This window comes from Corythoichthys intestinalis, chromosome 4, assembly GCF_030265065.1.
Source record: "Corythoichthys intestinalis isolate RoL2023-P3 chromosome 4, ASM3026506v1, whole genome shotgun sequence".
Classification (NCBI taxonomy): Eukaryota; Metazoa; Chordata; class Actinopteri; order Syngnathiformes; family Syngnathidae; genus Corythoichthys; species Corythoichthys intestinalis.
Window position 1 is genome coordinate 16415089 of NC_080398.1, and position 15713 is coordinate 16430801.

Below are 15713 nucleotides of genomic sequence, written 5' to 3' on the forward strand. Positions count from 1 at the left end.
TATTTTACAGGTCGATAAGAAAAGCAGCTGTATGCTTAATTATAGAAAATAACACAGTCAAAATAAGAGTATACACTTTGTGTTTGAAATTTAGCACATCTGCATATTCTGAGGTTGGGGAAATTATTTTATTCCCATTCTGCTTGATGTTGTTGGTGTGCATCCCTGCTCTCTGACCCTGCAGCTGAGCCTCATCTCAGTATCTCTGTGGGGGGCTTCACACACCTGTGGGTAAATCAATAACTCACTTTCAGCACAGAATGCACAAGTTGTTTTTTTTCCTTCCCCCAGCGTTCTTCACTTGTATTTGAATGGTAAATACTACATGTACATTTTGCACCCTGTATGAATGCACTTTATTTTCCTTGCTTTTTACCCAAGCTTTTTTTCAAACTATTTATATGCTGCTTTCACAAATGCACCCACACCACTAACCTTCTCTACCAATCTCTATAGTGAGTATGTGATTGAAATGAGTTATGCACGACCTTGGGTACATAAGTGTAGACACACACAGACAGGGTGACCCCAGGTGTTGCTTTTTCAATGTCAGCCTGGTATGTTTTTCCTTGATTTAGTTGTGGGCTCAATGCAAATGAACAAACACATGTTGAAGGACCGGTCATGGATTTTTTTTTGGGTTGTTTATGGAAGTCATTTAAAGGAGAAGTTAGCAAATGTGTTCACAATATATAGATTGACCCACAAAAACACTTTTTCCCCCCACACTCGTTTAGCACAAGTCTAACTGCAATCCCTCTTTTTACTGAAAAATACTCTTTTTGCGGTGTGGGTGTCCCCATTACCCAGGAATCACATGAAATATTAATCAAAGGGTTCTTCTATGTTTAAAAGTTGTGATTTATGATATTTTTGTATATATAACAGTCGCTGACGCCATATACTGTATGCTCGAAGTATCTTATTGATCAGTGTTGCCCGCCAATCCAGTGCAAGGGGTTGTTCTGCCCGTCAGGCTCATTTTTGTTCATTTATACAGTACATCAGAATCACATGTTTTTATTTTGACACAAGCACCGTATAACCAGAAGTGTTTGGTTTTAGTTTGTGAGCAAGAACATGCACTTAAATCTGAGAGCGAAAAAGTTCTATTCCACGTCAGCAGTCGGCGAAAAACCTCTGTCAGTAGTACCTCCTCTACTATGTTGTTTTTGTTGGAGATTTTTGTGTGTTATTTTAAACAATTAAATAAATAAAATTAATTATATTTTTTTATAAGTCAGCCAATCATTTATACATCATATATAAGCAATGTACATGATTGGATGACTGAATTAATGTTCATTTGAGGATAAGATGACCTGATACTGGTTCGATTGAATTGTCTTATAACTGAGTTCCACCGAGATTCGTAAGTTTCTCATATGTCAAAGAAAACATTGATGTAGAGTTGAAAATTGTATTGTGAACATTTACTTGTGTGAATACACTACATGTTATGTGCTTTTATTTGTCTGCACAATGGGTTGGCAATCCCAGCTGTGTTTTACAGTTCTACTTATTCTTAATATGCTGCAAATCAGTGCTACAATATTACAACCTACTGTGTAAAATGGTATAAATTAACAAGGGACATTTTGCGTCATAGGGCATTAAGTCCCAACTATTGATCAGGGTCACAGGACGCTGCAGCCTCTTCCAGCTAACTATGGGCAAAAATCAAGACTACACCCTATAGAGCCTACCCACGTACCACGTGCTCGCTGTATGGTTCCGCCCACTTGTCCGTCAAAACATAGTGTTAACCTGTTACGGCTACGTACATTTCTCCTATTTACGGCGTGTTTTTCTGCTCCTTAACATTAATAATCAAAATGGTGAAGGCGTGTGTGGCTGTTGGTTGCACTAACAGAGAAGATGGAAGGAGAGACTTGAAGTTTTACCGTATTCCGAGGGATCCAAAGAGGAGAGCGAAATGGACGGCTGCAATTCGACGTGAAAACTGGACACCAAAAAATCACCACAGACTATGTAGTAGTCATTTTATATCCGGTAAGATGCATTTAATATATATTTTGAGGGTTTTGGCCTGACAACCACAATTAAGATCATTGCTAGGCTAATCGCCGACAACATACGACGTAGTACGACATAGTTTCAAATTCAAGAATTTTGTGACTTCCCTTTCTTCCACCATCGTTATTTTTTGAATAATATTTAGCTGGTACCAAGTGAAAGAAACTGGCCTCGTCTACGGGGCTGACAAATAACCACAATTAAGATCATTGCGAGGCTAATCGCCGACAACATACGACGTAGTACGACATAGTTTCAAATTCAAGATGTTTGTGACTTCCCTTTCTTCCACCGTCGTTATTTTTTTAATAATATTTAGCTGGTACCAAGTGAAAGAAACTGGCCTCGTCTACGGGGCTGACAAATAACCACAATTAAGATCATTGCTAGGCTAATCGCCGACAACATACACGTATGTATGTAGTGAGAGTGCTATCGCTAAACCATATAAACATTAAAAGCCTTAACTCCATTGACAAACGACATGAAATACATTAGACTTGACAGTGGATGTTAGCAATAACAAAAGATTTTGAATTGAAAATTTCGTAACTCACCTTTCCAAGCACAAGATAGATTCCTGCCGAATTTTCGTGGACGAGGACCTGTTTCACCCAACCAGCAACGAAGTATTTATAAGCCTCCAAGCTCTTGAAGTTTTTCATATTTTCGTGAGAATAGGCTGATTTAGTGTGGACAAGATAATTGTAAATATCTGCGTAGCAGATGTCAGGCAGACAGGGCGAAGACAGTGGGTCGAAAAACATCGATTTGGGCATCAAATATGGATCTGGCGACTGTATAGAACGAAGCTTTTCCTCATAACGCCTTTTATGCAACAGATCCAGTGAGTTTGCGGCATCAGAAAGCACCGGGTCTTCCATGAAATGCATTTTAAATTCCGCCATCAATTGAAAACAATGCTAATACAGAGTCAAAATGACGGACAAGTGGGCGGAACCATACAGCGAGCACGTGGTACGTGGGTAGGCTCTATACTGGTCACCTGTTAGTCACAGTGCCTCTCTTGTTTTGGATACCCTTATATATTCCATGTGGTTATAACGCTGTGGCTAATCTACAGATATACTCCGTGCATGCTTTGTTGCTGTTAAATTGTATGCGAATAATAATAGTGAATGAGAGGATTAAAAGTGAGTTGTTTCAAAATTTTAACACCGATTACTGAACAAGACACGCAGTCATCAAAATATAGCATTAGTCTGCTCTTTATATATTGTAAGTCAGAATTTATAATACCTCTCCTACCTACTGTATGCACTACAGCAGGTCCTTGTTTTTTTTTTCTTTTTTAAACACAATAATTCATAGCCAATTGACTTTTTAAGGCACAGGCTTGCTTACAAATTCCAGGATGCTTGTCTCAACCCTTAGGGGTTTTCTGTATCAGATAAGTCAACAGTTTTTTGTGTACACCTGCAGTAACAACATTTCACATAATTGCCTGATGGCCATGATATGCAAAAACTGAGCAAATCACTCCCTTGCCATTGGCTACACTTCCTCACCTATGTGACTCTTAGGCAAATCTAACTTTCCAGAGATTTCATAATTACAGTTTCATAGAGTTGTTGAAATATATTCATACTTGCAAGCTGAATCATTGGAAGTAACTTTAGATCACTAATTAAAAGAACTGAACAATAAACTTTGGGATAGATAATTGACGTTTTAGCTACTTAAAGTACTTTTTTTGTTTTTTTGTTTTTTTTGTTTTTTTTTGAGTCGAAGCATGATACAACAAATTAGTTGTTTCGAAATTGGTTTCAGACATGAATTTTCGAAGGTAAATAATTTCATAAATCCACATGCAATTTACACAGTGAAATGTTTTAATTTGAGTCCCCCTCTGCTTGTAATATACTTAGGTATGAGCATTTTCCTGAAAACGGGGTTCAGTGGATTTTCAAACATGACATTTTTTGGGAAAATTGACTTTGTAAATTGTTAGTGTACAAATTGGTAGGTCTCTGTTGTACCTTTCCGCTCATTATGTGTGAAATCAGACAAACCGAGACCCTATTTGCTAAAAAGAATGGCATTGCTTTAAAAACCTGGACGTCTGGGTTTTTGGTGAACTAATCATTATAGAGGACAGGCTGCATAATGAGGAATAAATATAATATGGCATTCATGAAAAAGTCCTCACCAGTGTCCAATAAACTATGTACATTTAGGGATTTTTAAATTAGATTGAGATAAGTGTCATTTTTAATCCAGGACATTTCCTAATGTGTGTTGTCAGTTCATTCTTAAATGTACTATTGCCATCATGACTGCCTATCTAAATAACTTGTTAACGGAAACCTCTGTCTATTCACAGATGACCCAATAGAAGCGGACTTGTGGCTTCTGAATAGCTGCACTGTCAAAAATCCTGCAGAAGACCACTTCAGAAACTCAATCAAGTACTGAACTCACAATTTCTTTTCCCACAAACATTTTTTGTGTTCAACTTTTTAATTACTTGTAAATTCTGGTTTACAATTAGCCCACCTGGCCATGACATTTTTCGGTACTGCTAAACGGCTATTTCAATGCACATTACACACACATGAGCAGAGAATTAGAGGAAGGGGCGTACATTTGCATAAACATAGTCAAATTAAGCTGGAAACTGTTTTGCATTTTGATTAATTTTCCTCCGTCAGGAGCACACCCACACCGAGAGGATGTGCTTATTTTGCGAGTGAGAGCAAACAATGAGTCAATGGGTTTGTTGCATTTTTTGTGTTAAACTGTAAACTCTGCCAGCAAACTCAACATGTTCAAACAGAGTTAAAGTGTGATTGAGTTCATTATTGTATGGATAACATTTTTAGTTTTGAACCTTTGAGTTCCACTTTTGAGAAGAGAAAATTGCCTCTAAAGGTTTCTTGGTTACAGTTCTAATTATATTTCCACATCTCTTACTGAGATCAATTATATCCTCTTTTAAGAAAGAGAAAATTGTTTTTCTTTAAGGGTGGACAGCTGAAGGAATATTAGCTGCACAAAATTGTTTTTCTAGTGAGAATTTCTAAGTACATTCACTCAAAGAAAGGAGAGAGGGCATGAGTCTGCCTTTCATCATTTTAAGATTGCAGTAGGTACAGGATCAGAGGAATAAAAAAAAAGACTCAAGTCTTTTCATATGCCTGTAAGAAATAATATGCCGGTGACAGGCTACCTTGCACCACCATGCGCTCAGTCACAATCTCACCACAATGCCTGCACCTCCTGGCACTAATAACACGAGATTTTTAACAACTCACAAATGCATATTTCTAATGAATCAAATTTATGTTCAAAGCCTTGTAAAAAATAATTAGATGTTAATACTTGCAGTCAAGTTTAATACTTTAGATCATTGTCTGGGACAAAAGTTCATATTTAGCAGCATAAATATTCACTTACTGTGTTGCAAAGTTTTATATATATATATATATATATATATATATATATATATATATATATATATATATATATATATATATATATATATATCAGGGGTCGCGTTAACCGAATATTTTCCGTCGTTGACCGGTTTTTTAAAACTGTGACGGAAAAAATTGAAGTCCATCTATCATTTTGACAGGTTGCAATTCACACCCCAGACCACAGGGTGGCGAGTGAGCATATTAATTAGCTGTTGTCTCTCTTGATGCATGACGTCGTTGGCCTTACTCAGAAAAATGTCAAGGCAACTGAGTGTTTGCCTGGCACGGCCAGACTGTTCTGCCTGTATTTTTCAAACACTGAGAGAAAAGTCTGGGACCCAGCCCATTAACGGCCTCTTGAGTAGGTACAAAATCAATCGACAAATCAGATTTGTTTATTTGCGTGACGTGTTCTTCACGAGCAACGTCACTCTTGCACGCCGAAAGTCGTCTCTACAACAACACGGATGGCGAACGGGAGAGCCGAGAATATGTTCCAATCCGCGGTAAATTGTTTTAAATGAGCTAAAACACATCGACACGAGTCATTGACAACAGTCTGTCTCGCGCTAGCCATGTTGAATAAACTCCGCTCTCCTCGTATGTTTACTTCCGCGCGCAAGTCCCTCGTCCTGCCCTTGTCACTTTGCTAACGGCACGTCTACCCGTCGCTGATTGGTGCACTCCGCTGTCTGTTTGCCTCTTGTTAAGCTTGTTCGGACAGAATATTAATTAAAAATGAATGAAAACTAAATACTATTGAATATGTCATTATTATCATTTTAAAAATGTAAGTGACGGGTAAAAATAAATTATGACCGGATTTTTATGACACTGTCAGTCAAAATGACAGACAACGAAAAAGTCTAGCGCAACCTCTGATAGATATATATATATATATATATAATATGGTTAATTAAAAGTATAAGTAGAATTATGTGAATTGCTATACATTCACATCAGTGTTGTTTTTAGCAGCCCTTTTAATTTTCTTCTTAGTCTTTTAGACGATCATACTTATTAGTCTTAGTCATATTTAAGTCATCTCAAAATGTATTTGTCTTCGTCTAATTTTTGATTAGGAAAATTGAAGACTAATTTCGTCTAGATTTAGTCAACGTTTACGAAAACAGTTTTCATCTGTAAAATTTAAAAAAAATGACTCCAAAAATAAATAAAGGTTTTCAACTATTTCGTATGAACATTGACAGATGAACACATGTTGTAGCGTCTCTCTACAAGGACAACACCAATTTGGTGAAAATAAACACTCAGAAGAAAAACAGTGCATTGTTTTCAATTAGTTATGCCAACTTGGACGCCACGAACCGCAAGTAAAAAAAAAAAAAAAAAAAGTTGTCCGAGAGTTTAATGGGACGCTCCTTGTTAGCATTTACCTAATGCATAGAGCTTTAAAGGCTAAAGCAACTTTGCATATTCTGTTTGGCCAAGAAAACAAATCTTATCGTGTGTTAGGCTTGCACAATACAATTTAAACATCGCCATCGCAATGTGCGCATGTGCGAGAGTCTCATCACAGGTCGTACAATTGTTTTTTGTTTTTTCCTTCATAAAAGAAGCAAGTGTGCAGAGACGTGGCGTCCTGGAATCCTCTTATCAGAAGTGGGTGGCAGGCTAACTACATATAAAATATCACGCATTGTGAACATGTGACGGAAACTATTGCGCATTTTCGTCTCGTTCCCGTCTCTTCAGATGAAAACTGACATTTGTCTCGTTATGTTTTAGTCTCCCATAACACGTTTTTAGTTTGTTAACGTTATGAAAAAATTGTTGACGAAATACATTCGTTGGCATCATCCTTGACAAAAACAACACTGATTCACATTCAATTCAAAGAAAATAAAATCTGACAAGAAATGTCAACATGTGGCAACACTCTGAAATTGATCCCGGTCTGTGGCAAAATACACGTACCGTAATTCATATTTCATCTTCATACTGCATATTGTTGATGCCAAAAGAAAAAAAAAGAATAAAATATGAAATATGCCTTAGACATTGAACTTTAGTGCATCTTGTAAAGTTCTCACCACATTTTCTCATAAATACAGTTACTGTAAAATGTTCTCATGCATCGTAAACGTCAGTGTCATTTACATGTTTGCTTAGTGTTTGTAGGAATTGTAAAATTGTTTTAAAATATTAAGTTTTTTTCCAGCCAGAAAACATTCTTAAAACAAAAATATGCAATTATTCTAGTCAACGATTGTTTGATTAAATCTAAGTGAATTGCAATGTACAGAATCATAACCGTAATTCTATGGCTACCCATGTTGATTGGTGCTTAGATTTTAGTGAAAACTTAAAAGGGATTACAATCCCCTCCGTACCCCCTCGTTCGTGGTTAAGGGAGGCAGAGTGAAAAGAAATTTTATTACTTCTGGAGAACTGGGGCACAGCAATCTTCCCTGCCAAATGTGCAAATGTTTTGGAGGGTAAGCCTGTGAGAGAATAAGAGCAGATGGGGATATGGCTTGTGTCCGTTGTTCATTCATCAATCCACTATATATTCAGCTTACTTTGTACTATATTCGCTGGAGCTGGAGGCCATCCCAGCTTCTATTAGGCAAACGGCACAATACACCCTGAACAGACACCTTGTTAATTACATACTAATTCACGCCAGGGGAAATTTAAAGTCTGCAATGAACTTTATGTATATTTAACACTTTGGAAAGAAACACCTGAACAACTGCTACAACATGGGATGAAAATCACTTGTGGAATTTTCTGTGGTTTGTCCTGAATAGACTTGCAAGTGTCTTATGCTTTTGCCAGCTATTTGTTGACACTCTGACAGCCACAGGTCAATCACGGGCACATATAGACAAACAGCGATACGCACACCCATGCGCGGACACGCAAACTTCACATACTTCATAATATTCAATAAACCCAACTGAGATTCATAACCACATATTTGACTGTAGGGCAGATGTGATAACCATTAACTACAATGCTGCTACTTAAGTGAAATCTGTTCTTTTTAAATATAAAAAACACTAGGGATGCAACGATACAGTTAAGTCACGGTTCGGTACGATTTTCAATACGAGGGACACGATTTTCGATTTGATTCAATCCATTTAATTGCTCCGAAACAAAAAATACAAATGTTCTTCATTTATTTATTTATTATTTTTAGTTTTTTTAATTTTGCTAATAAGCAAAAATAACCATGCCACAGTATAAACATACATTTTAGTGCATAACATTTGTGTGCTTACTTCTTACTGATCTGAAGAAATTTTGTATAGAAGTGCTGGCAACAATCTTTACTGTTTTCAGCTACGTTTACTACATGAGCAAAACATCTTATTTGTGGACCAAGTCCATCTGTGTAACGTACTGAATTAACAATATTTGTAGCATTATCTAAAGTCACTGGTATGGATTAATTTGGCTTGCTTAACTTCCAACGACTCGTGGTGGTTTTTAATTCATCGATACAGTATAGGGACTACGCGTCCCATGATCACTCTGGGCTCACGCAGCCAATGGCATGGGACTTGGGGAGGGGAGGGGGTCTAACGTAGCACATCTAGGTTGCTATTTGATGATATCTAGTGTGTGCGCGCAAGTGTTGTCGGGGCATTAAAAAAGTTAACAAACGCCACAGAAGTCACGTCTCCTCATTACTGCACAACACCAGCATTTGACAATGGACTTTCATAAACAGGACGAGTTTGAAGTACAGCACTCATTTGCCACTAATTGTTTGTTCATCATGTAACCGTGAGTTAGCTCTCTGTGTCCCAGGGTTTAAGGGGTTTCAAACCGAAGCTGTTCGTCGCAGCCAAGTCGGCAACAAGATAATGGCCGACATTGCTGTACATATCTCTAAATGCAGTCTTTGTTAAATATGTACGAGTGGGGATAGCGTATTAGCAAACCCAAAATGCTGCCACACAACGAATCTGTACAACGTTGAAGCCGGCAAGCCGCCACCTTAAGCTTCTCTTTCCTCACGAGCAATGATCCTCGTGTGCCACGGCTCCCGCACTTGAGGCAGTTTGGGGGGTGGGCAGCTAGCAGTGAGGAGCCTTCTCATAGCATTTTTTTTTTTACAAGGCAAAGGTGCGGGAGACATTATAGCGAGAGAGACCACAAAAAAGTTCGGAAATACATTTTGGGAGCTTTTTCAATTGGATTGAATGTTTTTGCGTATTGAATCGAAGAGGGCGTATTGAACGGTTCAATATAAAACAGAGTATTGTTGCATCCTTAACAAACACTACATATGCCAAGTGTCAGTCCATTGTACTTTTCTGCTTCCGTTGAAGCAGCAGCTCATTTTGGTCGATGAACTGGTAATGTAACCGCTGGTGAATACTAACAAGCACCATAATTTAGTTACACTAATTTACTTGTTAACAATGGGGTGTAGTTATCTGTATTTTAAAATGCCAAAATTAATAATTTCATTTAGTGTCAGACATCTTTCAAATCAATGAATGCAGATTGTGTTACAGAAGCTGTTGCTCACCAGCGTGTAATTAAACAGCTCTGTTTGGGCTTGCATTTTTTTGCATGTTGATTTTCTCCACTTGGCTGTCTGTTGTAATTTTTATGATCAAGAGAATGTTTGCGTAATGAATTAGAACCAAAAGTAGTTCTGTACATCAGTTTTTAAAATACACCAATCCCCCTGTTTTATTGAAATTCATTTCATTATCATTTTAATATTCATGAAGCAACCATGAGAGAGACGGGGAAAAATATTCTTTTTAATTGAAAAGGGGCACAGACAGCACACAGAATGAATTCTTGGAATGAGTCCAAATTGTATATGCTTTGCTTATATCGTATATTTAGCCAGATGTTTGCTCTGGTGTTGCAAGTAATTATCATGGCCACTAGAAACACTCAGTTGGCGGTATTGCTTTGGCAGACGTTAAACCTTTCCATTTTTGTCGTCAATTGTGTAAACCACTTATTTTTTAAAGTATACAAATGTTTTTTTAATGTGAACCCGATTTCATTTTGAGAACTGTCACAGGCTCTCCACTAGGGCTACAACTAATGATTATTTTTTATGATAAACTAATCGACTAATTAATTAAGCGATTAATCGATTAATCGGACAAAAGTTACTTTTTTTTCAATTACCTTTACTGTTTAACTTGAAGTTGTTTTAGGCATGTTTTAAGTAACAATGAAGACAAAATCCAATTTCAAAGCACTCTTTTGTATGACAATTTACAATTTGAATGGGAGTGTGTGTTGAAACTCTAAGCTGTTATATGAATGGGTTTATGTTTGTGGTTTCTTTACAAAGAGAAATTTACTTTCAACTTTACTATCTAACAATACCTCAAGCGCCAATATACTTATCCAAAACATAATATAATACAATGCTAAGGACACTGATTAGCATAATAGCTAACTAGCTTAGCGCTCCATGATATCTAGGAACATCTCATCAAAAGAACAGAAACAATGCAATTGGCTTTAATTACTCACCTCTGACGGAGGCACACAAGAGCTAATGACACAAAACACCATCTAATTCTTAATATTATTGATTCAGAAACTCAACCTGAGTGTAGCAGTGAACTCTTTCTCTTGCTCTAATCACTGGTATGCACGCGTGCATCCTCACATTAAACACAAGCAAAGGACCCCAACGGGACTGTTCATAGCTGCCGGCAAAAATCGATTATCAAATTCGTTGGCAACTAATTTATTTATCGATTTTAATCAATTTAATTGGTTAGTTGTTGCAGCCTCATCAAGAAGGTAGTTTAGATAGTAAGATGTCTGAAAATTGGCAAAAGTGTGAACTGTTTTGTTAGTTTTGACCTGACAAAATGGCCACTATTTCAATAACAATATTGTGATTCCTCTATCTAGTTATTTTAGTAATTATATAACACAATTTTACATTTATTTTCATAAATCTTTTAAAATGGCACTATCATGATTCAGGGTCTATATCATCGACACACATTGCAAAACCTATATTTATATATATATATATATATATATATATATATATATATATATATATATATATATATATATATATAACCAGTATTTGATGGATTGGTTAGTATTATATAACTACAAAAATGCCATGTTCTTTTTTTCTTTACTTAGTGACTAATATAATTGAATAATTTATTATATTTAGCATAATTTCAAACAATTTATTTTCATAATTTCCTGATTTAATTACCCAGTACCAGAGCGTGCATGCCATTTTTGCTTAATAGAATTATGGGTGGTGAATATGCATCATAGCCCTTAGCCACATCTGCTCATTAGTTAGATGTCTACTGATGTGGGCACACAGCCAAGGTAACCAAGGGATTGTCAGGGCAATAAAGTAGGCATACTTTATATAGACAAAATTGAAAAAAAAAAACCTTTCCATTTTTATATTCACCCTTTAAAATATTTCAGTTGTTTTTCAATTGTGTTGTACAGATTATTGGCCCTATCAAAGGTGGAAAAGTTTCACTTCATCTTTTCACATCAGAAAAGCCTGCCATTTAAAGCAGGTTTGTAGCTATTTATATCAACCTTGCGTATTTATCAGAACAATACGTAATCCTTAGCATAGCTTTATCTTTTCTGATGAATTTTCTGTTATGAGTTGAGCAAATTCAAGGTGAAGACTGGCCACTATATCCTCAAATTTTTTTGCATGTGGCGCTTGGTCTGTGAGATTGATTGCTAACCCTTCTGGTGTGAAATTACACTACCAATACCTTCTTTTTTTTTTTTTTTTTTTTGAGATGCCACTGTCTGATAATGTATTGAATCAAGACGTTAAGATGATAGTGATGGCATATTCGGGGGTATTACTGTTTGTCCACTCATGCACTCAAGATATGGCAATAACATGGGTAATAATCTGTAAATTTCAAGTGATGACAAGACAACACAAAAATTATTATGTCAAAGCAAGTCAGATCTGTAATTTTAAGACTATAAGACACAGTTCCCCCCCCCCCGCCCCCCTTATTTTGAATCCTGCGGCTTGTAGTCCAGTGCGACTTTTTTGTTGATTTATTTGGGTTAATAGGTAACACTTTCTTTGACAGCAACACCATAAGACTGCCATAAGAACGTCATAATTGAGATATGACACTGTCATGGTAAATGGTAAATGGTGTTATACTTATATAGCGCTTTTCCACCTTTCAAGGCGCTCAAAGCGCTTTACACTATATTGCCATCTACCTACTGGTGACGCAGCACCAGGAGCAATGTGGGGTTCAGTATCTTGCTCAAGGATACTTAGGCAAGATCATCAGGGCAGAGAATTGAACCCACAACCTCTGGGTTGGGGGACAACTACTCTACCACTGAGCCACGCCATCCCCTATGGGCATTAATGACATTATGAATTATGTCACTAACTCAATTTATGTCGAGCTTGGATCTTTACAGTCATTCAAAACAGATAATTTGCCAGATGACACATAATGACATCTGTCATAAGCAGTCATTAATGCTCATGGCAGTGTCATGTCATAATTATGATGGTCTTATGACAGTATTATGGCGCCACTGTCGAATAAAGTGTTACCAAATACCATAAATAGCAATTAATGAAACAACTGGAATTGTAACTGAAGAAATAATTAGCACAGAACAATGGAGCTTGATTGTTATTTACATCTGTAGCCCTGCAATGCATGTTAGGAGGCATGTTGGACAACAACAGTGTTGACAGCAGGTGGCAGCAGAGGTTGACTGTCTCCTCCAGGGGAGCAGTGATGGCCAAATGAAGCTTCTTGAACCAATGAAGCTTTGCAGCCAATTGGTTCAAAGCTTCATGGTGGTTCATTCGCTCTTATGACAGTCTTATGATGCCACTGTCAAATATAGCATTACCGGTTAAATATCTTTTGGTGTAAATATCCCATAAAACAGTAAGGACAGCTGCGGCTTATATTCCAGTGCGGTTTATCTTATTAACTCATTCACTCCCAGCCATTTTCACCGGAGCAAGGCCCTTCGCTCCCAGCCGTTTTACTGGATTTTGACTGATTTTGCAAGGCCCACAGAAAATTCTGTTCTATTGTTATATAAACATGGAACCCACCAAAAGAAAGCTTAGACTCTCTTCTTTCAGCAGAAAAAAAAGTTGGTTCATATCTTTTTCCATTCTTTACAAATCAGCATTAGAAAATAGCTTAGTTTGAGCAATTTTCCAATTTCTGATGAAAAAACGGAGAAATTGAGCTTTATGTGAAAGCATACTTTTCAAACATAACTTTGACTTATACACAGCTATTTTTTGCTTTAGTTACATCCCAAACATCTGACTGTTTTCCTTTTATAAAATAAGATAAACAACAAGACAAATAGAGCTTTTGATAGCAAAGTAACAATTTATTTATACTAGGGCTGTCAAACGATTAAAATTTTTAATCGAGTTAATTACAGCTTAAAAATGAATTAATCGCAATTAATCGCAATTCAAACCGTCTATAAAATATGCCATATTTTTCTGTAAATTATATATATATTTTGTGAAATGTTGGAATGGAAAGATAAGACACAAGATGGATATACACATTCAACATACGGTACATAAGGACTGTAGTGGGCATTTCACTCTACTGTCATTTAAATCTGTCTATGCTGTCCTCACTCCGAAGCGTCTTTTTTTCCCAAAGCTAGACAGCTAGTGAACGACGCCTTAATAATTCTTCTTCCTTTTTCATCTGATTTATTAATAAAATGGCCTCAAACCATTGTCCTCTTTAGACCGTCGTAAAACTACAAAATAAAAGTACACAAGCATTGCATTAGCAACAACGTTACCTTAGCACGCTATACAGGTTCACTAAACATAAACAAAAAGCGTCTCATACAAAAAATATAACATTTCGCTTACTAACATAATATGTACATTCTTTACAACAACCATACTTACGGACAAATCTTGTCCAAGGATCATATAAGCACAACATTATCAGCCCGAGACGTCGTGCAGCCATAATGAACTGGTAAGAAAACAATAAACCATGTCGCAAAGCGACCACAAGAGTTCACTGTTGGACAGCATAAAAATCCTTGCTGTAAAACTTACCAAAAGGCAGAATACTTTCTGAGCGGGACATGTGCGTTAATTGCGACAAATATTTTAACGTGATTAATTTAAAAAATTAATTAACCCGCGTTAACGCGATAATTTTGACAGCCCTAATTTATACATAACTACCTGAAAGATTACTCTGCTCTGGCCGCAACAGCCGGTTAAACTCTCCCTCATCGCCGTCTGTCTCATAAAAATGAAGTTTTTTGAGTCTCTGCGGGCTCTGCTCGCGAGCAGCAAGGACACAAGGGCATCGTCCGCTGCACTAGTGGTCCCGGCCGTTCTGCTCGATTGTCCAGCGCCTGGCATCCCGGGCGTCCTACCGGTTGTTCTGCTCGGTTGTCTTCCGCCGGCGCCCGGCCATGCTTTGCCGTTCGTTGCCGTTGAATCGGGTTGTGGGTCTTACCAAATGTGCTACTGCCCTCCAGTGGCCAGTTTTATTGCTTTTAAATGGATTTTCAGCTTTGTGCTTTGGAGCTAAATTGAACCACGACTCAGGGATGTCTTTTTTGAAAAAAAAAAAAAAAAACAAACAAACGTAAAAGACATATGAATATGTCTTTGGGACACTGAAACAATTAAAAATAGAACATATTTAAACATTTTTGGTAGCAAATGAGTTAACAAATGCCGTTTTTTTGTCAAATTTGGTGGGTCGTGGCTTAAAGCCAGGTGCGTTTTATAGTCCGAAAATTACGGTAAGTTGTATTTCAAGATTTACTATACCTAACATTGTGATAAGCGTTAGGTTAACCATAACCTAATTTGTTAGTTGTTGGCATTTGCATTGATGTGTCTGATCAGTTTAGCTGGAGAATGCCTCCATAAATTAAATGGGCTTGCTTCCATATATTTCTTAACTAAAATTCAGTTTTGGGGGTTAACCAAAAGACATGCCAATAGTAGCCACATCCCTACATTTCATGTTAATACATATTAAAATCTGTGTTTGTTGCCTGAGACAGGACAGAGCACTCCAAAATTGCCTTCTTCCACTACACAGTTGAGAGAAGCCGAAGTTCTTATCTTTTGCCAATTGGGACCGAAGATGTTGGGCCCCTAGAAACAGTTTTATTTGTGGCAAAACCCTCAAATTGCAGACTGTGTTGAGGGACACCTTCCTTAATTGAGTGAAGAGATTTTTTTCTACCTTAATG

At 37.0% G+C, this 15713-nt stretch overlaps 1 protein-coding gene across 1 annotated transcript in view; it reads left to right on the forward strand.

Moving 5' to 3' along the window:
- Positions 1 to 15713, forward strand: part of cdkal1 (CDK5 regulatory subunit associated protein 1-like 1) — a 400412-nt gene that overhangs the window by 46001 nt on the left and 338698 nt on the right. Inside the window, exon 4 of the mRNA XM_057834194.1 lies at positions 4382 to 4466. Coding sequence (XP_057690177.1) covers positions 4382 to 4466 — 85 coding nt within the window. The remainder of the gene's footprint in view (positions 1 to 4381; positions 4467 to 15713) is intronic.